We start from the raw sequence: 27,339 nt of genomic DNA, 5'->3' as shown, positions 1-27,339 counted from the left end.
TAGTTTTAAATAAGAGATGGAAAAATAATTTGTCCTTGTACAACAGAAATAAATAGGTTGTTTTTGTAGATATATGATGAAAATGAATTCCCAAATTATTGGAGTTCCCTTCGTTTTCTATTTTTCTATGATAACACGGAATATGAAGTTTTATTTTTGTATTTATAAGTTTTTATTATGTAATAATAGTCTTTGTCTTGATGATAATTTGAAAGCAATACAGATTTGGTTAGTTTCTCCTGTGCACTGCACACACAGTGGACTAGTGGCTTCTAAATTCGAAAAATTTATGGATATTTTGCAGTTTTCCTTTTTACTTGAACATCATGGTTTTTTATTATATTTTGGTTGTAGCATCCTTTGAATCAATGAGGAAGGAGCAACAGAAAGCACTGCAAGAGAAACAAAAGGACATGTCAAACAAGATCAAAGAACATAATTTGACCGATATAGATTCACTCGTTGCTAAACCTAATGATGTGAATTGCCTTCATAGTAATGAACCACAGAGATCAGAGGATCACGTGGGGCCTGTTGCTCCATTTGATCATTCTAAGAGTTTGCATGCTGCTGCATCCAGACCTCTGGTGCCCCCAGGTTTTGCAAGCAATATCATGGACAAGAATCAGGGTTCCCGAGTTTCAAAAGCCTTACCTACTCCACAGGTAACTACATTTTTTGTTTTGAATTAACTTCACAGTCATATATGTCCAAGGATGATTGTCTTCTCTTATATTACAACTTCATGCTTTTATTTGCTTTTATTATTATTATTATTTTCTTTTCTTTATTTTTTTATTTATTTATATTTTTTTTTTTTGTTTTTTGGGATTACGAGTTCATGAATTTTCTATAAAAAGCACAGAAATTTTTTGACAGGGAAAGGAGCAGAGGCATGCAAACTATGCATCTTATTTGCACTTTTTTTTTCCCGATAAGTTGTCTTGAAGAATTAGCATATAAATTGATTCATCTCTTTGATGTTTCACCAGCTCCCTATACCTTCACGGGAAGCTAATACCGAATCGATGGTTAATGGTCTGAATGCAATTGATAAGCTGATGATAAATGGTACTGAGGTAAACTATAAAGCACCAGAACCATCTTCAACATCTCTGGAGATGAACAAGCAACCAGATGACTCAGAGATGCATATGGATGGAGCTCTGATGACTAGTAGGGTTTCAAATGTTTCTGATTCCCGCATTGTTTCAGACATTCTGTCTGATAAGCCTAACCAGGAAAAGCTGAGTGAAGATCTGATTAACAATGATGGAACATTTTTAGCTGTTGAGAACGGTTCCCTTTTGGCTAATACACAAGTGGTTCCACCACAAAATCCTGCCTCAATTTTGGAGAAGTTGTTCGGAAATTCTTTGACAATAAATGATAAAGACTCCGGTTTTATTGAGGTAATATGAGCTTTCTCAATTGCTTATATTAGTTCTTTGTTTTCTTCTCTATAATTTCTTGTAAACATCACGGATTTTGTAACTGTAATTACATATTCAATATGCTTTCAGCAATCTTGGTGTTGATATGAGACTTCTGTAATTATAATAAAACATTGCATGTCATGTTTTGTGACATTCTATTATGTTTATCACATCGCCTTGACAAAGTTTCTCTTGAATTCCTCTATGTACTTTAAAGGTATTGCTTTAGGTTTTCCTTATGTGTACTACATTGATTACATGCTAATTGATATTAGCTGTTTATTCAGAAGATTTTATTTGCGGAACTTTGTGATTTGACATGTTAGATTAAATTGTATCATGTCAGAGTACAATTAAAAACAAAGTAACTTCATGTGGTAGTTTATAGTCTCTGCTTATTTTCCTGCTGTCGTATGTTTCTTCCTTTTAACTCGTTTTAGCTCATGCAGTTTGTGTGTGTGCATATACGTGCATGTGTGCGTTCATGTGCGTGTGTTGGGGGAATGGGGGAAGGGTTGGTTTGGTTTGGAGTTGTCTAAAGGTAGAGAATAATCTGGAATCTGGAACCATTGATAGTGGTGATGAGTCTGGGATGGTCTGATTCTGAAATTTGCAAATCGTACTTTTGTCTTAGGATTTTTCAGTTCTTTCTTATTATTTGCATTTTTATTTGAATGACAAGTTTTGCTCAACGTATGTTGGGGGTTCTAGCTATGACCTTGGGGATCTTCTGGAGAGCACCAATGGGACAGCTCAATTATTGGAGCCTGCTTAGTGACAGGAGGATAAATCCTTTTAGGGCATTTCTTTTGAGAGCTTTTGGGGTGTTTCTCGATTGATCTGGTTTAAGGTTTGTTTTTGTTATTTTTATTGTTACTAGAAAAATTCTATAGTGGAGTGTTATGTTCATAACTTGAGAAAGCCCCTTTTCAAGCTATGCATTGATGGAGCCAATGGAGATTGACCGTGTTTGTTGTACTTGATACTGAGTTGCTCCTGAGGCAGAACCTATTGTGGTTTGAGGCCTCCAAGTTGATGAAGGTCATTTGAGAACCTTCGGAAAGTCTGGCAGTCCAGATTGGAGTTTTTGGGAATTGGGAGCATAGCTCCTTAGCGGTGCAGATTATTTGTCATGAGACTAATTGTGCTGGTTTGCTTATAGATCAAAACTTTTGGATATTAAGGATGAGAAATTGAAGAGATGGTGCTGTCCTTGGAATATAATGGTAGAAATTTGAAGGGCTCCTATCGGAATACACTAAGTTAAAAAATGATACTGATGTTTACGTAAGGGTAGGCTTTCTTATTTCAAATCAATCCATAAGCCCGTCACATATATACAGAAATATCTCCTGGTTGATGGAAATGCTTATACACTACTTAGAAAAAAGTTGGGCATCTCTACTGGTCTCCAATACCAATTGTCACCTTGAAGATCTAACAAGACATCCCAAGCCCGAAGTGTACTTCCATGTAATCTCTTCTGCAGCTTGTCTTCTTATAAAAATTATCAACTTGCGACTAAATAGCAGCGGCCATTGTTCCTTTTCTTCTCTCATACCAAATCCAATGTTTCCCTTGACCCCAGTGAACTCTAAAAATAGCCTTTGCCTCTCTCTCAATTAAGCATGTATGCATATGCACATGCACGTGCATGTGCATATATGCTTTCGTTGGGGTTTGTTGCCCTCAATGGCCTTGAGAGCATGTAAAAACTCGTGGTTATAATGATATTGTACTCCAGTGGGAGTGTGTTCTATATGGGACCAGAAAGGCATATCCTTGTAGTGCCCTTTGACTCACCCATGTTGGGTGGTCTAGGCCTAGTGGTTGAGTCTAAAACCCTATAGCCCTAGCCGTAAGGCACAACCTTCATAGAGGGTTTGCTGGGCTATCTCTCGTTGAGGTCGGAGATGTTTAAGGTGGATTAGCCAGGAGATGGCTGGTATCGTGTGTGTGGTTGATGGCTTGTGAGGTAAGGGCCAAATCCTCAACATTACCACCGCATGGCGCATGTACAAATGATAGCCACATTTATGGGAAGCAACCCATTAAGGCAATACATGTACATGCATTTGTGTTGAAGAGATGCCCCTGCACCATTGCAATAGTGTGACATGTCTATGTGAGCCATAACTTGACCTTAGGGGGATCCTGTAATCCATACACTTGACCCATGTTCCCCTTATTTATTGGTCAACTTTGATGGACCAAGCATGAGCTTGTGATTAACTGTGGGTCATAGGTTCTGTTGGGTTGCTTAGAGAAGATTATGGACCAAACATAGGTGGAGTGCGTAAGTAAATTTGCATAATTCTAAGTCGATGGATCCAATTATTTTTTGATCATTTTTGTTTATGTTTTTAGGAAAGTTTGTGAATAATAAAATGAATTTTTAAGTGCATTTATATATCTTATTTTGCATCATGAATTTTTAATTTAGAGTAAATGCATATTTCAGCATTAAAAGTTTTTGAGACATTTTAAAATTACCTAGAGGGGATTTAAAATATTTTTAAGGCACCTAAAATTATCTAGGACCGGCATGGAGCTTGGTAGCCAAGGGCCCACAGGTGAGCTCATTATATGTGGTGTGGGCCCACTTGGGCTCCATAGGCCCGCATGCCCCTCTCTCTGCTCTTTTCTCTTTTTGGTTGACTTGGTCAACCTAGTTGATTGGATAAAGGTTTTTAAAAAGAAGTTTGGAAAATTTTGCAATCATTGGTAAGTGTTCTAGAAGATCTAGAAAACTTCTAGATGATTTTTGAAAGGATATACGAAATCTATTGCATAAGCATCTTATCTTTTTGGATTAGAAGAGAATATTTCATGGGTACTAAGGGATAAGGGTTCTCGATCTTTCCTTTATCATGATGGCTGATTCAAGGAATGGAGGGCTTAGATTAAAAGCCTTTCTTCACCCCATAGTTCACCAGGGATCAACCGTCCATATTGAATGCCAAATAAGATGGCAAACCCTAATCCATACACTACTATAAAGAGGCCCTCTATTGAATACAGCTCAGAATAGCTTGTCTTTCTCTCTCACATGCCACCCCCCCCTCTCTCTCTCTCTCACTCAGCTTTTCTCTTTCAATTCTCCTCAGGTGGGATGCACCAACTAGGGCACCAAAACGATGATATACCCCACCTATGATTAATCTAGGGGGGGGCTCCTCATTTAATCTCTGATCTACTTCGTTTTCTTGGTTATGTTATCCTACCCTCACTAGTTTTAAGTTTGCCACAAGTGCTTCCCATTTTAAGAGATTCAGCAGGGATTGAGATCAGTGTCCATTGAGCTTAGACGATCCGAATGGGGTGTATCAAGGTCCTTTGGAGGTACGAGGCAACTTATTCCGGTAAAAGGTTTCCATTGTTCTCGATTGATTTGCTTTTTTATTAATTCATTTTCTTTTATGAATAAAGCGTTTTTTTAAGGCAGTAGGAGATGATCCTTAGATCGTGGTAGGGTTTATTTTATTGTTTTTAGATTATAAGTGGCTTATGTAGGTAGACTTGCCAGCATTATTGCTAAGTTTTTTGTAAATACATATAGTAGGGTTGATCTACATTGCCACCTTTTAATTTCTCCTTATGCGTTTTTCCAATCCCAAGGTTTTTTCATTGAGCCTCATGTTTTATTCAACACTCTTTTTCTTTTTATGAAAGACTTCACACCATATTCCTTGTTGCCCTAAACTTTGTTAAAAGTCTCAATTCAAAGCATTGCTAAATTTTTTTTTTCTAAAAAATCCATTGTTCCTTTGAAGTTTTAGAAAATATCCCTCCAATGGAAAGTTTTATGATAACATTTTTTAAGTCTTTGTTTCATATTTCTCAAAGCATACCTAACTATGAACTTTTTCTTTTCCAAAAATATTTTGAGCTGATACAGAAATTTCTCTTTCCAAGTTTCTCTAGTTTGAACTTTAAAGACATTCCCCCAAATTTCTAATATTTCCATTATGGTATTTTCTCATACTCCCTTTGTTTGTTTAGTGGTCGTGCAAATTTCTGATGTATTTGCGACTTGGTAATGAACAAAAGTGAACATGATGTATATGTACCCATAAACCCAAGATAACGATCGTGGGTAAAGAAGCCAGTCCAAGAGAATAGGATTTACTTACCCCAAAAAAAGAAAATAGAATTCGTCTAGCCACAGTGATTGTAGGAAAACTTACAAGTGTTAGTATGGAGGTCGTGGATACAATGAGACAAAGGAGAGTAAACATAGCTTGTTTACAGGAAATTAAGTGAAAAGGGGAAAAATCTAAGAAAATAGATGGGAATAAACTTTGATATATAGGAAAGGATAATAATAGAAATGACATAAGCATAATAGTTAAAAAAGATTTAAAAGATAAAACTGTTAATGTCAAGAGAATAGGTGATTGGATCCTATTAATTAAACTCATATTAGGGGAAGAGATTATTAATGTAATCAATGTTTATGTACCACAACTAGGACTAGAGGATAGAATTAAGAGATAATTATGGGAGGACATGGATGGACTATTTCAAGACATACCAAATGGAGAGAGGACCTTTTTAGGAGGGGACTTAAATGGTCAAGTAGGGAAGAATAGTAGAGGATATGAAGAGATACATGGTAGATATGGGTTTGGTGAACGAAATGAGATGGGTGAGGCTATTCTAAATTTTGTTATGGCCTATGACCTACCAATAACAAACACTTATTATAAAAAGAAGATGAATATTTAATAACCTATAAAAGTAGATTATATAAAAGCCAAATAGATTTCTTCTTAGTTAAGAAGGTAGATCGACCATCACGTAAAGATTGTAAAGTTATACCAAGAGTGAGTTTGACTATGCAGCATAGGCTCGTGGTTATGGACGTTTGCATAAAGGATGGAAGAGAAGGGTGAAATTAATAGCTATCCAAGAACTAGGTGTTGGAATTTAAAAAATGAGAAGATAGACTAATCTAGGGATAAATTAGTTGAAGATGGAAAATGGAATGCTGAACATGAGGTCAATGTTATGTGGAATGAGATGGCTGATTGTATTAAGAAAATGACAAAAGAAGTTTTAGGAGAAACTAAAGGGAAAAGAAATTCCGATAAGGAAGCTTCATGGTGTAGTGATGAGGTTTAGAAGCCATTAACAAAAAGAAACGATTATGTTATAAAACTTGACAATGTAATAAAAATAATCAAAACTTAAGAGAGTATAAAGATGCTAAGAAAAATGCTAAATAGATAGTATGTAAGGCTAAAGTTAAGGCATATATGATAATCTATACAGTAACTGGAAACAAGAAAATGTGAAAATATGTCTTCAAATTAGCAAAAATGAGAGAAAAAATACATGGATCTAGACCATATTAAATGTATTAAGAGCGAGGATCAAAGGATCTTGGTGAAGGATGAAGAGGCTAATGAAAGGAGGAGAGCTTATTTTAAAAAATAATTAAATGATGAACACAATAGGAACATAAGGGTAGAAGGAACCGTTGACATAAATGAGGGCGGTGGTCGTAAATACATTCGTTAGATTAGGATATCAGAAGTGAAAGAAGCTTTGAAGATGATGAAGATGAGAAAGGCTTTCGGGTTGGATGGTATCGCAATAGATGTTTGGAAGTGCAAGGGGGAGATCAGCATTGACTGGCTGACTAAGTTATTCAACAAGGTGTTGAGAACAAAGAAAATGCCAAACAAATGGAGAAAAAGTATTGTGATACCTTTTTACAAAAACAAAGGATACATACAAAATTGTGCGAATTATCAAGGGATCAAACTTATGAGCTACACTATGAAGCTATGTGAGAGAGTGATTGAATAACGATTAAGACATGAAATGAGTGTATCAAAATATCAATTATGTTTTATGTCAGGGAGGTCAACAACTGAGGCTATTTTCCAACTTGGGTGGTTGATTGAGAAATTTTGGGCAAAGGGAAAAGACCTCCTTGTGGTCTTTATTGATCTAGAGAAAACTTATGATAGAGTACCTAGATATTTGATTTAGTAGGAATTGGAAAAGAAAAGAGTCTACAAATACCATACCCACTTGGTGAGAGATATGTACGACAGAGTGCTAACTAGTGTGCGAACAACTAGAAGAGAGGTGAGTGAATTTTCAGTGACAATAGGTCCACATTAGGGGTCAGTGTTGAACCCATACCTCTTTGTCTTAGTTATGGACGATTTAAGTAGACACTTACAAGATGAGGTACCGTGGTGTATGTTGTTCGCCGATGACATAGTATTGATTGATGAGATCCGAAGCGGCATCAACAAAAACTTAAAACTTTGGAGGGATGCTTTAAAATCTACATGTTTTAAAATTAGCTGGACTAAGATAAAGCATATGGAATGCAAGTTTAATAATAATCAGAGCAGAGGCAAGGAAATAATTAAGATTGACGACCAAGAAATATCAGAAAGAGCGCACTTTTGATATCTTGGGTCGATAATCCAGGAAAATGGAGAGATTGAAGAAGATGTCACGTATAGAACTAGAGCTGAGCGGGCAAAGTGGAGATGTGCAAACTAGAAGTTCTATACGGTATATCTATGTGAGACTAGTTTTGCTTTATGGGGCAAAATGTCTATAAAAGGCGTGGCTATATAGAACTCAAGGTATTAAATTCAAAATTTTTTTTTACTTTTATTTCCAATATATGAATTCCACTTACATGGGATACAATATGCTGCTGTAAAATTAAAACAATGCTCTAAATACAATCTAAGATTGTTATTTTCACTACCAAGAGAAATCGAAACTATACATGACCTTTGAATTATCTTTCACTATAATATTTAGCACAAAATAAGTTCTTGGAAATTCACAGAAAATAGGAAATAATATTGAAAATTAATTAAAACTACTGGGAAGGCTTATTGGAAGATGCCTGGAGTTATCCTGTCAAGACTTGGTACACATACACTCGATTCCCTGACCAATGACACACTTTTACTCCTTAAGATGTTGCTGGAAATTTTGAGAAAGGGAAGCTTTATAGGCCATACTTCTTTCTCTAGGGGTTTAGAGTGCTAAAAAATAAACTAGGGTTTATTGAAACCCTATGAGAACAAATTTGGGTCGAATTTGAGAGTTGATATCTCTGTAGACTTGGCTTTTCTCTTCTTTCTTCAAAATACAACAAATCCTTGCTCTAGGTTTTTCTCTATAGCACCACCTATATATTTTTTTTAACACAAAATATATAGGAGAGAGGGTGGCATGCCTCCCTATGGGGTAAAGAAAGGGGATGCACGTGACTAAAAAATTTTCACAAAGAGAAATCTTGGCGTGGAGAAAAGAGAGAGAGAGAGAGTAGGTGCGTGAGAGAGAAAGGGAATCTTTTTTTATGGGAGAGAGAAATCTTGTTATGAGAGAGGGGGTTTAAATAGGTTTAAATATAATGAAATCTATCTCCTAATTTGAATAGGATTCAATCTAAGTATGCCTTATCCAATTATCAGCTTGACCTTTAGGATAATCAGGACATCATGTGGGGTGAGAGAGATTTAATCAGAGCCATCCATCCCAAAAATCAGCCATCATGATTTTGGGTAGAAAGATAAGAACTTTATTCCCTTAGACTTTGGCCCAAGTCCAATTCCTATTTAAAATTGAAATATTATTAACCTTTATCATAAATCTCCCATAAGGATAGGAAACCAAATCGAATTTGAATTAAATGTTTGCATTTTAACTTATTTTAAATTTGAACCAAAAAACAAATGAAGTGCGGCGTGCCCCCCCCCCCTTCTTCCTAAAAGGGGGCATGGCCCTTTTATTTATCAGAAAAAGTGGCGTGGGGGCTTTATTCCTTAAAAAAAGTGCATGCCGCGTTTTATACTAAAAACGTGGCGTGCCACTAAAAATTGAACAAATTCTTTTTTAAGAAAGTGGAGTATGCCCCCTTTCTCCCCAGAAAATGGCATGCCACCCTAGGAGCTCATGTGGGCCCCCACTTGGGTGGCACATACACGTAGGGGTTGGATCCTTGGTCCCCACATGTGCTATATAAAATTTTGAAATTTCACAAATACCCTTTTATGAAAAACACAGCAGAAATAATATAAAAAAATCTGAAAAAATATTAGAAAATCATAAGAACATTTCTAATACCAAAATAAAATATACTAGGAGTGGACTGGTACTAATGGGTCAAAATAAGAGACAATAAGGGCACTCCATTCGCCCCAGAAACCATGATCCATTACTATTTTCTTATCCAACCCAGCAAAGATACACAACCCACAATCTTAAAGCAGGGCTCATGATTGGCTTGTCAAAGTTGGACCATAAACAGTGGGACCATGATCCTGGAATATCATTTTTCAAGATCTCTAATATGATCACACAGTTCTCCTAACCTACTAATATGATCGTTGGGCATCTTTCCGACCTCAACAAAGGATGACCCACTGAAAACCTTTCTTGGTAGTGCCACATGCCCAAGGCTAAGGGTTTTGGACTTGAGTAGGGCCATAAACTACCCAATCCTTGGTCAGTTAACATACACACTCCCACCGAAGTGCATATTCTACTATAAATATCATTTTTCAAGCTCTCTAAGCCTTTAAAGGCCATAAAAAAAAACCCAACATTCTGGCAGTCAAGAAACAACATATAAATATAGGATGAGTGTAGCTGAGATGAGGATGTTGAGATGGATGAGTGGCGATACAAGAAGGGATAGAATTCGAAATGAATAGATTCAGAAGAACTTAGGTGTGGTTGCAATAGGCAATAAGATGAGAGAAAGTTGACCTAGGTGGGCTGACCATGTGCACAGACCCAATACTACACCTGTTAGGAGGTGCGAGCTGGTTCAAATGGAAGGCTAAAAGAGGATGGGGTAGGCCCAAAAGGACATGGTTGGAAGTAGTGAGACAAAATATAGTGTCTTATGGCCTCATTGAGGGTGTGGCCCTAGATAGAGTACAATGGCGGACTGTGATTCGCGTAGTCGATCCCAAATAGTTGAGAAAATGCTCTGATGATGATGATGGTGAACCTGTGATCACTCTTTTCTGATCCATAAATCTACAAACTTGTGTTTGCCGCATCAGTAAACCATTATGATATGACTTCTAGCAAATAAGTTTATTTGTGCTTTGATTTTTTAACATTTCAATGTAGAGAGTACAAGTTTTGTAAAAATAAAATATAATGCAACAATTGAGAGTGCTTATGTAGTATATCTTTTCAATAGTCTGCTTGTTCTTTATATGTTAAACAAATTTCTAGAAAAAGGTGAAGTTATGCTAATGTAGGATAAGATAACAATACCAAGATGTTAAAAATGCTCGCACAACACCGTTGAAGAATCTCAATGTTCCATGTTTCATGGGTAACTATGTAGTTAGCAACGGAAAATCTGCCGCATCATATCCTTTTGTAAGTGACAATTAGATACATTAAATTTTGCAATTCTGTGAGTATGTTTTGACAGAATACTTTTCAGCCTCCATAGGCATTAATGCTCTGTTGCAACAGGCTAGGAAAAAATTCCCATAAAAATATAGGCCGATAGCCACTGTGCCTGATGGTGTTACACAGCCCCTCATGGTGTTTTGAGCGGCTGTATAGTTGTAGATAAAGGGGTCTTGATGCCTTCCTGAATTGATTATAACCGAAATTGAGAGTAAAAGACCACTCTGATTTTTGCCTGAACAAAATCAATTAAATTCGAATCAGTAAATATTTAGGGCTCTGTCAAATTATGGACAAACGAAAGTGGACCTCTTGGCCTACTTTTTATGGTCTGCTAGCCGTGCCGGCTATTGATTCACCAAAAACCAAAGAAAACAAATTTGAAGACACTTTTAAATGAAACATAAGAAAAACCAAAAGAAAAGTGACTCGTTAAGAAAACCTAAAAGAAAAGCGACTTGAACCAGAGATATCACTTGGTAGAGATGTCTTGAACTTGAACGAAGTTTGGAGAGGATTTGTAGGGTAAACCTAGTGCGGTCTATGGTTCATGGCTAGGACGTACATTTAATATTAGGCACACTTTGGTCGTGGAAAAGTTGGGGTATACTTTCCTGGAGTTTCATTGATCCTAGTGTTACAATCTTGGGTTATAGGTCTTAGTGTTTCTAGGGTTTGAGGGCCAAAGGGTCAAAGTGGCATGGTAGGCTTAAGGGTCTAAAAGCTGGGGTTTTTGATCCTAAAACAGAGGTTTGAAGGGGTGTTTTATAGATTGGCCTGTAATTGCGATCCATCAAGTGACTGCGAAATCTGGGTTGTCGATCTTACAACGAAGTTCCTACATATGATTTATTTATTTATTCATAAGTAATTTGTTGGGATCATGTACCTTAATTAATTATTTTTTTTTTTTTATTTATTATTTTATAACTTATAGCGTAACATTATTTATTATATAATTATTATAAGTAATTATTATTAATTATTATAAGTACAAGTAAGTGTTGTTATTTAAATTATTACTATTTTAATTGGTATAATAGAATTGCTGTTCTATAGATAGAAATATGTAATTATTAGAATATAGCACTGTGCATCATCTACAATGCACTGTGCATCGTTGACGGTTTCTGCCCCATAATTAATGGCATTAAATTTGGCATTTATTGCCATTTTTTGGGCATTTCTAGCACAATGATGCATATTGCATCATCAACTACACACATTGCATTGTCAACACATAAAGCTTCGCTGAGGGACCAAAATGGAATTTCAGGTGGACAAAATTATTTTGGTCATGACTTTCAAACCATACAATGAATTTGGTGATTCTTTGATTAGTGGTGTGTTTTTTTTTTTTTTTATAATAACTATTGGTGCGTTCTAGCATTTGTTTTGAAGCTGTCATCAGGATCTAGAAGTCATATCTTAGTCTAGTTTCTCTGATTTTGACATTTTGGCATAAAATTTTTGTCCAAAGCTAAATGATTGAATTCTTATGGATTTTTAGGGCTGTAGGAGTAGATAACATATTTCAGCTTTTGTTTGGGCTTTTATGGAATTTTGTGATTTGTTCACAATTTTCTGTTAGGAGTAGTTTTATTAGGATTGGTACTTGCTATTTCAATTAGGGTTGAGATATAGGAAGTTGGGGATTCTTTTATATAAGTTTTTGAATTTTTGAAATTTGTAACTTTCCATTAAATTTCTTTTGAAACTATATGAGAGTCCATTGAGCCTTGACAATACCTGATTACCCATAAAATTCTCACCTGCGTTGGCAATTGGTGAATTGGTGAAAGCTAGAAAGTGTTGAAAGTACTTCCACATTTTGAAGTATTAGAGGGTGGTTCGCTACGTCCTAGGCTCAATTCCTACAAAGGTTGGGGCCCTTTCCTCAGACTCACCCAAAAAAAAAAAAAAATAGTAGAGGGTGGTTTACTCATTAATGTGTTCTAAACCATGCAAGGCCATTGCATAGTTTATTTTTTTTGGGGTAAATATTGCATTGAATCATTAGATTTTTCTTTTTCTTTGTTTCTCCAAATTTATCATAGCATCTGATGCTGTCCTGTCTTTCCATGCAAGTTGCTCACTCCTTATCTCCATTAAACTCTTAGGGGCTGTTTGGTTCCCTGGATTTTTCAATCCTGTGGAAAAGTGTATCCTGGAATTGGTATTTACTGGAATTGGCATTTCCTTGAATATGGTGTATGCTGTTTGGATTGCATTTTGTAGAAACCAGGAAAATGCAAATTCACTGTTTGGATTGCATATATATCTTTTTCTTGGAAATGCAAATTTGAGATAGTTGCTCTCTCTAAAATTTGATGTAGTTTCTCTCTCTAAATTTTGAGATACTCTCTCTAAAAACTATAAATTTGAGATAGTTTCTCTCTAAAAAATTCTAGGTAGCTTCTCTCTCTAAAATATGATATGTTTTTTCTTTCTTAATTTTTAAGTTACTTTCTCTATCTAGAACTTAAAATTTGACAGTTTCTTTCTAAAAATTTTAAGATAGTTTCTCTCTCTAAGAGATTTAGGTACTTTCTCACTTTAAATTTTAATAGAGTTAGTCTGTCTAAAATTTTAAGTTTCTTTCTCTCTCTAAAACTTAAAATTTGAGATAGTTTCTTTCTCTAAAATTTTCAGGTAGTTTCTTTCTATAAAATTTTGATCTACTTTCTCTCTCTAAAACTTAAAATATGAGATAGTTTCTCTATCTAAAATTTTTGAAATAGTTTCTCTCTCTAAAAATTTCAGATACTTTCTCTATTTAAAATTTGATCTAGTTTCTCTAAAGATTTATGATATTTTCTCTCACTAAAACTTAAAATTTGAGATAGTTTCTCTCTAGAAAATTTTTTTGGTAGTTTATCTAAAATTTGATATAGATTCTATCTCTAAAATTTTAATAAATTCTCTCTCTAAAAAGTGAAATTTGAGATAGTTTCTTGCTCTAAAAGTTTTGAGATATTTCTCTCTAAATATTTTTAAGTAGATTCTTTCTCTAAATTTTAATGTAGTTTCTCTCTCTAAAATTTTAAGATATTTTCTCTCTCTAGAACTTAGAATATTAAACTTTTCTCTCTTTAAAAGTTTTGAGATATTTCTCTCTAAAAAATTTTAAATACATCTTTCTAAAATCTAATGTAGTTTTTTGCTAAAATTTTAAGATACTCTCTCTAAAACTTGAGATTTGAAATAGTTTCTCTATCTAAAATTTTAATATGCTCTTTCTAAAACTTTAAATTTGAGATAGTTTCTCTCTCTAAAATTTTGAGATTGTTTCTCTCTAAAAATTTTTATGTATTCTCTGTCTAAAAATTTCATGTACTTTCTCTCCCAAAAATTTGAAGTAGTTTCCCTCGCTAAAATTTTAATATGGGTCCGTGAAAAATGGGTCCTTTTCATGAAATGTGATTTCCACCTATTTTGGTGGAATTGAGATCTAAATTTAGGCTTAAAATGAGGATTCAGGTATCCCAAAGAAATCTCAATTCCAACAGAAGTATCGATTCTAAGTGAACACAACACGATTGGCCCAGCTTTTCCAGGGAAAATGACTCCTAGAAATCTGAATCCAAGGAACGAAACGGGCCCTTAGATAATGACCTGAAGTTTGCATCTTGCCTTACATGCAAACTATCATCTCTCACACCCTAATGTTTATTTTCCCCCTACTTCAAACAGATGAAAAAACCATGCACCATTCTGAGCCCTTTGAGCATTTTCTCTCTTGTGTAAAGGAATGATACTCTATTCTCAGCTTGAAAATAGTGACAATTCTACCTGCCTAAAGACTCCCTCTCTTCCATCCCAAAGTTGACATAAAATGAAAAGATTTAGAAAAGTTCTCTTTTTATTGCTTTTATCCTAATTATTTCTCTTGAAGGGGAAGCACTGTAGCCACGTAGAACATCTCAATTGTTATCTGAATGGTAAATAAATAGCTTTTGCATTGCAAATAAAGCTGTACGAAAAGATCAAGTCACTTTCTCAAATTAGAAATCAATCAACTTACCAAAAGCCCTCTCACCTGAAACATACTTGATGCTCTGTGAAACTGTGGGACATTGAAAATGCCAAACCCTTTTGGGAATGATTAGATACATGTTAGTACCTACTGGGTAACTACAAATTTGCAGGTTGATATTTGGTAACAGAATGTTAAATGTGCTGCTTGCATCTTTGTGGGAGAAAAACAAAAAACAAAATAAGAACTCACAAAAAAATACACTTTGCTCCACGTTCTTTCTTTCGAGTTTGTACTTGTATGGTGTCTTTTCGCAAGGGCTGATTGGTGAAAGAATTAATACTTTGGTACTAGAATCTCATTCGGCTTTATTTTCAATATTCATGACTTGAGAGGCATTATTACCTGATCTTTCACGATATGCTCTGCATCCTTGTTTGCACGGGTTCCTTGTGTATCTCAAAGCTTTGTGCGAGCATAGCATTTTGGAAGTGTTGTAGTCCTCATCCTTCAGGCATTGGTGTCCCTTTGAGGACCAAAATTCTATGGTTGAGATTTGTGCTTCATAATTTTGAAAGTTCTTGAAATGTTTCTCTTGGGCATCAGCTTTAAAAAAAAAAAAGGTTCTCTCTTGGCATCCCAGTTTTTCATTTTGTCTTGCTTTTTGGAAAGATAGACATTGACCATTTCTTCTTCCTTTGGTTCTATCTGGAACCCATCAATAATTTGGTAATATATAATTTCATATGGTCTTTATATTCGATATAAATCCTTTGTTCAGGTTGCTTGTCATGCATGTTGTTAAATTTTCTTAGAGTGAAAATTTCTTAATGAATCTTTAAGTGAATCATTTGTCCCACTGATTGAGATGTACTCACGTCCAACTTCAAGTTATAGCTTTTTTGCATATGAAAGCGAAAATTTCATTAATCCATAGCAAATCTCTTTGCGCAAAACCTGCTTCAAGGTTTCTAATCCTCCAAGTGAGCTCAACAGTTTGTCATCTCCATTATTCAGATTACACACTCATCTTTTGCGATGCAAAATCCCAACAAGTAGACACCCTATGGCCATTCCGTAGGCGCTCCTAGGTCACCACAGCATTTAAGAAAATCATGGAAAACAGTAGGCTGCATAAAGCTCCTTGGAACCCTGTTGTCGAGTGTTTTGAATATGAGCTTGTTGCGTGGACGTGTCATTACCCTTCCTTGGAAGTAGGGTTACTCTAATCAAATCCACCCTTTCTAATATCTCAGTATTCCAAATGTTCCTTTTTAGAATGCCTATGTCTAGAGTAAGCTGACTAGAGAGACTCATTAAGACTTTTATGGTCCGGGCTTGATGGGGGCTTGCAAATTCCATTGGTAAAGTTGGATACAGTGTACTGGTCAAAAACGTGTGGAGGCCTGGGTATTAGGAAACTTCAGGAAATAGGAAACTAAGAGCCTGCAATAATTTGCTCTTAGTAAATGTTGATGGCATTTTGTGGCTGTAGAAGGCCAGCTGTGGGAACAAGTGGTTCAAGAAAAACATGGGCTGGATGGTTCAGGATGGCTTCCCATGAGTCTGGCCGATGCTTATGCATTTGGGGCCTTTAAGGCTATTGCCTCGGCATCTCATTACTTTATTGAAATCACCTTTGGGCTAGATATTCCACCTTGGGATCCCTCTTCCTGAGGCTGTTCTTTGTTTTGCTTGTACCCATGGTGCTTTGGTGTCCAATCCTTCTATCCCATTTGAGGCTAGGTGGTCTGGTCCACCAGGTTCAGGAGGAACCTCTTTGGATCCCAAATATCAGAGTTCACTAGGTCTAAGATAAAGGTAGTGGCACTTTGCTAATGAAGAAGGTCACTTATGGCAACAAGTGGTTCAACAACAATATGGGCTGGATAGTTTGGGGTAGATTCCAAGGGGCATAGCCAACGTTTTTGGGGTAGATCTTTATCCTAGAACGTGACTGTTTCGGCATCATCATCATCATCATCAAAAGCCTTTTCTCAACTATTTGTGGTCGGCTCCACGGAAATAGGGGATATCAGGACCCCAACTATTTGGGGGCAGCAAATCAGGACTTTATTAGAAATTTGGTACAATGAAAACAATGGGATATGAGTAGATTTTTGAAGGACCATGGGCTGACAAATCCAGCTTGGAATCCCTCTTCCCGAGGCTGTTTTTTGTTACTTGTGCCCATGATGCTTTGGTGTCCCAATCCTTCAATCTCATTGGAGGTCGTATGGTCTGGTCCCCAGGTTCCGGAGGAACCTCTTGGATCATAAATATTGGAGTTCACTAGCTTAATGGGTCTCCTTCAGTCGCAGATACCACCTGGTGTTGCACCCTTCTTTTGGTTCCTTCTATTGGTTCCTAAGTCAGACCCTGTCCCCCCTGTTGTTAGCCAACAAGGCTTGGCTCACCTCTGTACTGTCGAAGATTTGGGCCTTTGATAGGGCTGGTCCTTTTAAAGAGGGTGCTCAAGGGGCTTCCAAGGAGGGGAGTACCAATGCTCAATAGATGTGTTATATGTATGGAGGCTAAAGAGACAATAGACCATCTCTTTTTACACTGCCTGGTGGGTGACAAGATCTGGAAAGCAGTATTGCAGCAATTTGGCATGATCAGGGTGAGCCCTCATTCTATCCAAATACTGTTTTCTTCTTATTTTTCGCCCCCTACCCTTACATGGGCCTCTTCCTATGGAGATCCACTCTGCTGGAAACCCTTTGGACACTTTGGTTTGAGCAAAATGCATTAATCTTTGAGGGCTGTGCTATGAGTTTTAAAAGGATCGAGCATTGAATCCCAGCTTCAGCCACTTTTTAGGCCTGTAATTCCAAGGAGTACGGCACATGGTTGGTGGGAGATTATTTACAATATTGGAGAGCCATTGTATACTCCGGGCCCATGTGTGTCACGAGGTCCAGTTTTTGTGTCCCACCTCCTAATGGAACTATCAAATTAAACTTTGATTTTTGCTCTCTAAGTAATCCTCGTCCAGCAGGCATTGGGAGGTCTATTAGATACAGTTCGGTTTGCCTTTTTCAATCTTTTTCAGTTCCAATTGGTAGGCCAAACCCATAATGGTGGAGGCCCAGGCCTTTTTGGAGGGCCTGAGACTCTTCGATACTATTATGGGCTCAACCTCTTTTTTTGAGGTGATTCACAGAAATTTTCTTTTTTTTTTTTTCTTTTGGGAGGTTAATGATTGTATTAAAATTAAGAGACATTACAAGAGAGTGGTAGGTCTTCCCCCAGGTTGGCACCCCATACATTTCCAAGATTTATAGAATGTGATTACTTGAGCTTCAAAAACTTCTCCTTGCCCATGGAGACCTGAAGCCAATTTTTTATCCGCTTTTGATATTATCAGGCCACTTTGTGTTGCTTTTAAGCACGTGTGGAGAGGCACTAACGCAGATGCCCTAGCGAAAGAGGGTATGATGGCCCAAAATCTGGCTGTGGTTACCCCGACTTGTGCTGGGAGTGACCCTTCTCATTTTCTGGCCTCTTCCAGTGTATAATCAGACTTCGATAGGTGTTATTGTAAGGAGCTTGTAAAAATTGTAGACAGTACTTACAGATATGGTAAGTTTCTTCCAAAAAAGTTTAAAATTTTCACTGGAAACAATCCATGGCATCATATTGATGGAATTATCAGGAATCAACCATGAAATACAAGGATTTTGCCATAAAAATGGAAAACAATGTTAAGAACATTCTTATGCACACATATGATAACATCCTGTGACATAGTAACTGGCATGGAAGGGGCAGGAGATCCAAGATTGGGAGCGAGGTAGGCTCGAAGTTCTGTAGTTGGGGGAATGAGGTCCGTACATGGCTAGGGAAAGGAACCGAGATCCTTAACTTTGAGGGAGCACGTTCCATATCTGAAAAGGAGCAGTTTTCTCACTAAATGGGCTCACATTATGTTGTTATTAGGATCGTGGTCCCTAAAGTTTACTTTTCACTTGTATCGTAATTTGGGAGCGATTTCCAATGAACAATATGTTTGACTTTTTCCAAATTTTCAAAATTACCCATTTTGGTCTATTACAAAAATTGCACAGCTACCTACAATAGTATGCCTACGTATTCACACATCTTCATTTTTGGCTTCACTCGGTTGGAATAGACAGCTTCCACTCAAATATCAGTTTATGATTACGTATAAGAATGATGCAATACATTGTTTCTGAAAAAGATATTGTCGTGATAGCTAAGCTCCTTCGTTTCATAACAAGAAAAAGGAAAAGACATTGTTGTATATAATTTCCCAATCAGTGTTTTAGAAAACAGCGGGCGACGCCTAGATGCCCGTGGGGGGGGGGTGGGGGGGGGTCCAGGCCGCCCAGCACCTAGGCAAGGGCCAGAACCTAGGTGGCCTAGGTTCAAAAAGGGGCAAGGAGATTCCAACAATCCTGTTTTAGGTCAGGATTTTATATAGAAAATGCATATTCATTCATTTTTTATAATCCAAACAAAAAAATACCAAAAATACCCCAATTGATAGGTATTTTTGCACCAAGGCGGGTGCAGTCCCCTGGGCGCCTGCCAGGGCGGGGTACTAGGCAGGCGCCCAAGGACATCCCGCTTAGTTGGTTTGCCCAAGCTTGGGCAATATGCTCTGGCCCTCTAGCCCGCCTAGGCGTTAGGTGGACCGCTTTTTGAATCAATGTTCCTAATGGCTCTCCATGTTATTCCATCACCCATAGGGCAACCCCATGAGTGGCTTGAATTGGTTTACCAGCACGTGAGTGATAGAAGTCTTTCGGGAGGTAGACATGACCCAATGAACTAGCCCCAAGGAAGTTAAATGTATTGATCGCGACCTCACTTCTCAATATAACCGCAACGCGACTAACTTTTGTATCTCCTCCCAACTTCTTCCTTTTCTTTCCTTGCCCATTCTTGTTGCCTTTCTTTCAAAGTAGACACAAGTCACATTTCAAAATTTGTGCATAGTTGTGTACCGTAGAGTTTATAGGAAATCATGGCATTCAAAAAGTTTTTAGGTCATAAAAAGTTGGAGATCCACACTCCATTGTATACGAACCACAAAACTTTGCCGGTGAAACTCATTCGCAAAGTGTAGGATAATTGGTTCCAAGTTGGTGGAATTGTGGTTTCACTTGATCATGGAATCATGATTTTAGCATAGGGATATGGATTCCATTTACATGGAATCGAGTTCCCTAATTTCCCAAATTCAGATACCAAATATCAAGGAATTGCCTGGAATCGAGGTCCTGTGTCTCGAAGCATGGGATCGAGCTTCCAGAGCGGAAGTGGACCCCTCCTTAGAAGATCCCGGTAACTAAGTCCTGTGGCATTGTCTACTATTTGCTGTAGTTAGATGCAATTCACTAGAAACCTACAAATCAGTTGGTATGGCTATGTTATAGTGGGAAGGCTGATTCCTTGTAACATATGTGGAGTGTTTTGTTTTATGTCTACTGCTCAGGCTTACAATTATGCAATGTTGACAGAAAAAGAGTTCATCCTTCTATGGGGATCATCTAGCCTTGCTGCATATTCATTGATTTATGAGATTGCAAGCAGCATACCATGTATTTGTCTTTCAACATTACTGAAACCAGTTCTGTGATACATGCTGCATTGACACATATGAATGGGAAAAGTAAATTATGTAAAAAATACATATAGATGGGATAAGTTTGTTTCACATTTACATATGTCAAAAGTAGGGTATATGATAATTGCAGTCAAACAAGGTTTCCTTCTTTGTGTTTACTCTCCACATCTGCTGCCTGGATATGGTTGCATATGTTTCAAGTTCCATTCGAATTTATGTGAAATAGCAAGTCAAATAAAATGACAATCAGGTTTTCTGCCATCTGTTGGAAGCATATGCTAATTTAATTAAGAATGTAAACCTGTCATTGGAATTGCAAATGGCTAAGACTTGCCTACCTATATCTCTGCAGCCAAATGTTAGTTCTGATGAGAACACATGGAGATCCCAACAATCCCCAATTTCGAAATTCTCTCAGTGGTTTCTTCAAGATGGTAATCTTGATAACTTCTCAAATCAGAATAGGTTATAAGGTTTTGTAACATGGGAAAGTACACTCTTATCCATTTTCCATTGGGATCATAAGCATCCAAGGAAATGATGGGTGGTGATGGATTTAGAGTAACCCATCCAAACAAGGCGTGACCATATGTGGGTTCCATTCTCTCTCCATCACTCTTATCATTTCCTTGGATCATGATGAGTGGACTATGGTTTCCCATAGTCAGTTGGAATATAGTGTACTTTTGTCCTTTTTTCTAATTGGCAACTGAAATTTATTTTTATGTGAAAGAAAATATGTATAAAAATGGTCCTTAAACTTCATGTAGAAACGAACCTTGGATACAAATGTAGGGTATAGAATGGAGATACCAGCAAGTAAGGAAGGGGAGACAAATAAAACATGTCTCATACTCTCTCCCTTGCTGATGAATCTATTAGGGAGTTGTTCTTCTTTCCAAGTATGCACAAGCAACATTTCGCTTTCCACTCATTCTACTTAAAGGAACTTGGTTTCATGATTTACCTTGCAGAGAAGATACCAGATGACACCTCATCCTCCAAAAGCACAGACCTGCTATCACTCTTTGTGAATAATGAGAAGGGCGTATCCTCACTAATCCCTTTGACGTCTCAGGAGAGCGCTGTTGAAAATGTGCCTTCCGTTTTGCCTCTTGAAAAGATCGAAAATGCCTCTGCTGTGGCACCCTTTGCAAATCTTCATATAAATGATTCCCCTCTTGAACTGTTAAAGCCAGACATACCCCCACGAGTTCTCACCTGTGAAGACCTTGAACAGTCGATCTTGGCTGAGGTGAAGGAAACCAATAGTGACATTACCTTTGATCTAAGACCTGAGCAAAAACCAGCTGATGTTGACAATACAGCTTCTCAGCATCTCCTTTCTTTGTTGCACAAGGGCATGGGCCAGGGGTTGCCTCCTGACCCAGAAATGGGGTCGTCTAAAACCCTCGTTTCTGAGATGCAAAGCCCCAGCGGGATAGGCGTTGAAAGTGATCGTAGCTCCGAGAAAACCCTAACTCTGGAAACACTGTTTGGTACAGCATTTATGAAGGAGCTGCACTCTGTAGAGGCTCCAGTCTCTTTGCAAAGGAGCCTAGGAGGTGGGGTACCACCATTCCCAATTAAAGATGATGGGTTTGGCCATACTTTGATTGGTGAACCTGGGTCTAGTTCTCCTGTGGCTCTCCACACTCAAGAACGTAAACCTGATAAAATCCATGGAAATTGGGTTGATGTCTCTGAGATTGAAGGCTCAAAGGGCCTCAATATAGGCATTGGGGAGATCCAGTTACCGGAAGAAGAGAGCTTGATAACTCTTACTGAACCTGAGAGAATCGAGACCTTCAAGAATATATCCAAAGCTGGACCACTAGTGAACTCCATCAACCATGACCTCTTTTTGTCTGTTGGTGATGAGATGGCTTCCCTGGATGCCCTTCTGAAGGGCCAACACATGAGGGTGGGTGTTAACAATTTTGGAGAAGGCATAGATCACCATCCATTTAGAGAGATATTAGGGGGTGGTGGCCCTCACATTCCTGCCCAATCTGAACCTCCATATCATCATCAGCATTTGCTTGGGATGCAGCAGTCCTCTCCACAACTACTACACTACCAGCGTCAACAACAGTCTATGCCATTGCCACCTGATTTTCACCTCAATATGATGCAGCAGCAGCGTCGTCAAATGGATCAGCATCAACATCATCACAGAGGTGGTCATGGCCCTGAGCTTTTTCTTCCTCCACCTAACATGCTCCATGACCCATTCCATGCTGGAGGCGGGCCGAGGTTTGATCATCCTATGCATCATCATCAACAACGTCATCATCATCATCTGATGCAGCAGCAAGTCATGCAGAACAATTTCCACCAGACCCCAGTTCAGGGGATTCCACCGCTTCACTTGGGTGGGACCCCTTTTAATCACATGGGTGGTTTCTTGCCTGAGGGTCCACTGATGCAAGGGTTCCCCATCCACCATAGGTCCCCACCAAACCATGGTACGCACGGCATGTCGATTCCAGGTGAATCCCTTTTCATTGTTTTCCTAATGCTTTTTTTTTTACTTGTCTATCTAGTTAATTTGATGTTGGATCAATTTGATTTCCATGCTTTGCCTATGGGGGAAGTTAATGTACCATGGAGAAACCTTAGTTGGAAACCCAGAAAAGCAGATTGGGAAAAGCATAGTCTTGTGGTCTTTACTATACAATGAAATGATGGATATTGGTGGAGTGGAACCCACCAGAACAAGACATGAAGAATTCTGGGCCACTTTCTCTTTCCATAATCTATCATTTCGAAGTACATCTCTCATTTTATGGGATGGTGATGGTCCTATGGACCAGGGTTTCTCCATAGTCCATTGCGATAGTATACTCGCTTGTTCTTTTGTCGATTTGTGATTTTGGTTGGCCTCGTACTTGTTGGGACTGCAGGAGCTGGGGTTAACCACCCTGAGGCGCTTGAGAGGCTTATTGAGATGGAAATGCGGGTGAACTCGAGCAAAAATATGCATGTCAATCAGAACCCTGGGTTATATGGGCCTACTGAATTGGACTTAGGGTTTGGGCTTGGATGACGAAAGCTCATTTGACTGCTGGGATTTGGCGTTTCAGGTTTGGTTTTTCTGAGCCGTTATTTACAGAGATGCGGATTTGTTGCTTGGGGGGTTGGTTTGTATTTGTGATGTATCATAGATGGTAGATTTGGTTTGGGTGAACTGAGTTTATTGTCAGTTGTTGTACACAAAATTGCAAAGGAATCTAAAGAAATACATTTGGCAGTTGAGAGAGAGAGAGAGAGAGAGAGAGAGAGAGTCTTAAGCTGCTTGTTATCTGTTAGAATATACCTTTCGCTAGTGTGCAGGATATCGTGGACCCTGGGGATTGCTAATGATAAAAGAATGCATATCAACTGTAATGGGAACTGCAGTCAATCTCAATAGCTTCCAAGAGATGGGGTGTCCTATGGTTCATCTTGTAGCTAACCATGCACGTCATTTTATTCCAGGGTTTTCGGTTGGGTAGCTTATGCATGCTCTCCCATGAATTTAATGTTTGCACCAACTGGTAGATTGTACTCCGCCTTTCTAGCAGAGGGAATTTTACAGAGTGTATGCTTATGGTCAATGAAAAAGTTGGCCCCAAGTTTCTATCATTGTTTGCAATGGTAAAACCTAGGTGTAGCATCTCCTCTAGATGTGCAATTTTAACAAAGGATGGATAGGATGTATCATTCAAGTCTAGGTAAAGCTTATGGCTGGGCTTTGAGCAGAGGAATGACAACTTGATGTCCTTTGTTGATATGAACGGTTGCAGGGCGTCGGTGAACCAAAAGAAGCTTGGAAGGCTACTATACTATACCTCCTTTTATTTATTTATTTAAGATTTCTAGTATATGTCAACGTAAAACATTAGGGAAATATTTTTGGTTATTGCTTTATATTTCGATATTTTGAACCTCAAATTTTCTCCAAGGCATGTTTGATTGTGTGGATCCTAAGTCCCTTGGGATATTGGGAACCCTTGAGGCTGGGAAATTGAGAAACTGGAAACCTTTATTTGGTAATTCATGCTAATTCAAACCTGCATGATCAATTCTAAGATTCAATGTACACAAAGTCCACTACATGTTCATACACCCTGTCTTACATTGCCTAAGACCTTGACATAAGCTCATACCTGGGCAGCTACACAATTCAACTGCCCACGTGTGACCATCACAATCAATACATTTGCACACCAAGGTGTATGGTTAACTCACCTCTTGCATATGTCTGCTCAGGTTGAACTGTCTATGCTCCAACCAACCAAGTCTCTGCGTGAGGTTAGCCTTAGCTGTCCATCCCCACCATCTTGCCCAAGGTCTTGCACTAAGGTCTTTGTTTGGTAGCCCCCATGTGTGTGCATCATGCATCAATACTGCATAAGACTCCCTTCTTACCAGGTCATGACTAAGGGTTTCTCCTCCCTCATGTTGCTTGGTCTGAAAAACTTGCTTGCTAGAAAAGATTGCTAATTCCACTAAAGTAGCACAAGTCCACTCAAGATTTTTGTGATCTGTTTTGTTGCTAAGGGGATTTGCATGCGTGATGCTAAGAGTAGGGGTGTGACAAGCGTTCCCCACCTGTCCTTGTTGGACACTGTCATACATAGGTTCACATAAACCATGCCTTTGGCCCAAGGCTCATGCTTGCCTAGACAAATCCTCTTTCTTGTACTTGCCCAAGTACATTGTTGCCACCAAGTTTCTGGCCACCTGTCCTTGTTGGACACTGTAATACATAGGTCCACATAAACCATGCCTTTGGTCCAAGGCTCATGCTTGCCTAGACAAATCCTCTTTCTTGTACTTGCCCAAGTACATTGTTGCCACCAAGTTTCTGGCTACACAGTCTGGTCGTCATGTTGCCACCATGTGTCCATTTGGGTTTGTGGCGATGCTCACTACTGCTATTACGATCAATGTTACCTCTTGTGGCCCTCTAAGAGGAAGGCCTTGCACTTGCCTTACCATAGGTCGAGTGATACCTAGGGTACTATTGTTGGTTGCCAAATGGCCTCTTCTTCAGCCCACTTAGGCCAGGTAGATGTTGTGCAGGTCGACTGGGCACTACAATTTTAAGGTCCAACATTTAGGGCTTTAGTGTCATTTTTGGGCCTCGATTGATCAAAGAAAATTGATGATGCAGGTTTGTAGCTCATAAGGTTTACGCCATCTTTTGTGGAAAGGGGTTAAAATAGCGATTTCAACATCAAAGAGAAAAGTTATGCCTACGCTTGTTCTTAGGAATCCTAATGAATTTGTTGAGCCATTGAAGCTAGGCTTGTTAGCCCCTGCAAAATGATTTCAACATTAGAGCGAAATATTATGTCTACGTGAAGTCAAGCTATCATTTCAGGGTTATTTTTAGGATGAGTTTTTCTTATTTGCTTGTCTGGGTAAAAGTGTCAAATTCGGATTATACTTTAATAATAAGTGCTATTTATATTAGAAATAGAATGGGGGTCCAATAAAGTCTATAAATAGTTGTTGGTTTAATGTTTTCCATCAAGAGTTGACTATTGTATTTCAAAACATTATTTCTAGGAGTTTTAGTGAATTTGCAGAGCCATTGAAGCTAGGTTTGTTACTTCCCCTTTTAGTTAGTTTTTGTGTACTTGAATTTGCATCATCGGATATCATAGTTGGTCGTCTCCCGAAGCACCCTAAGATCCGCTGTAAGCTTGTGTTACTGTAGCTAAAGGAGCTTGAGGTTGCACCTTTGGTGCTTGTTCGGAACAAAGATAGGAAGACTTGGATGACGCAAGGAGATTCAAGAAAATTGCCGCAAGAAGTGTTTCACGTCCACTCTGAAGGGGTTTGTGACAGTTAGGGGTTTGATGCTGAAGAGGTGAACCTGTTCCATAACCTTGGAAGACAAAATACCATGTTAGAAAATTAGTTGTTTCATTCCTTAAATGGATCGAATCATGGTATTTGGGTTGATGTTCATGAAATTTCTGGACGATTTCAACCCATTAACTTCTTGGATTGGACACTTAGTGTTGAGACCTTCGAAAGGATTATCGAAGGTGAAGTTCATGGCGACTCGATTGATGCATCACGCCCCAATTTGGTGGCAGTAGTTGTAGTTAGGCGGAGTTTGATATGGAAAGGATAAAATTGCAGCTTGGAGGAAGATGAATTTGTGCATCACTCTGGAGTTGTATTTAAATGTGTGCCTAAAGTGGGGTACATTCATGTGCCGAATTGAGACAAGGATTGGCGGAGAGAGAATGAAAAATAAAAAACTCAAATCTAAGAGAGAGACCCAATCCAATCTTCAAAAGATAATCCAATATTCAAAGGATAAAGAGAGTAGAAGAAAGAAGAAAAGAACCCCAATCCAAGAGAGATAGAGAGAGATAGAGATTGTGAGTGAGTAAAAAAGAGAAACCCAATCTAAAAGCGGTAGAGTTTGTGCTAGAGAAAGAGAGACTGAAAAGAATAACTCAATCTAAGATATAAAGGGGGGAGAGAGTTTGTGCCAGAGAAAGAGAGAGACTGAAAAAGAATAACTCAATCTAAGAAATAGAGGGGTGGAGAGAGTGTGCCTATGAGTGAGAGTGAAAAAAAAGTAATCCAATAAAAAATAGAGAGATATGAAAAAATAAAAATCGTCCAATATCTCTTTATCTCTTTTTCTATTACGTTTGATTTCATTCAATTTTACTTGCTTTCTAGCATTTAGTTGTGGAATCCATTTGCGCTTGAACTTTTTTTTTTTTTTTTTCCGTATTATCTAAATATCTTTTCTTTTCACAATTCCATTTATTAAAAGATGGGGTGCCAACGTGAAAAATTAATCTTTTTTATGTTGAAAATTTTAATTTTTTTCGTTTATCAATCGCATTTAAAGATTTTTTATATTGGGTCCAATAAGTCAATTTGATATT

The 27,339-nt window shown here is 38.0% G+C and overlaps 1 protein-coding gene across 10 annotated transcripts in view; it reads left to right on the top strand.

Moving 5' to 3' along the window:
- Positions 1 to 23,684, top strand: part of LOC18424436 (chorismate synthase) — a 42,373-nt gene extending 18,689 nt beyond the window's left edge. For 8 of the 10 annotated variants that reach the window (XM_088848018.1, XM_088848016.1, XM_088848015.1 and 5 more), the window contains 5 exons: positions 355 to 665; positions 993 to 1,412; positions 20,784 to 20,865; positions 21,406 to 22,923; positions 23,338 to 23,684. In XM_088848018.1, coding sequence (XP_088704144.1) covers positions 355 to 665; positions 993 to 1,412; positions 20,784 to 20,865; positions 21,406 to 22,923; positions 23,338 to 23,480 — 2,474 coding nt within the window. In that variant the 3' untranslated portion in view covers positions 23,481 to 23,684. The remainder of the gene's footprint in view (positions 1 to 354; positions 666 to 992; positions 1,413 to 20,783; positions 20,866 to 21,405; positions 22,924 to 23,337) is intronic. The other 2 variants (XR_016041443.1, XR_016041442.1) reach the window with 1 other exon arrangement.
- The last annotated feature ends 3,655 nt before the right edge of the window (positions 23,685 to 27,339 follow it).

Source organism: Amborella trichopoda, chromosome 9 (assembly GCF_054954075.1).
Source record: "Amborella trichopoda isolate Santa Cruz 75 chromosome 9, AtrichopodaSantaCruz75HAP2 v2.0, whole genome shotgun sequence".
Classification (NCBI taxonomy): Eukaryota; Viridiplantae; Streptophyta; class Magnoliopsida; order Amborellales; family Amborellaceae; genus Amborella; species Amborella trichopoda.
This window is presented reverse-complemented; position numbering and strand designations above follow the sequence as displayed.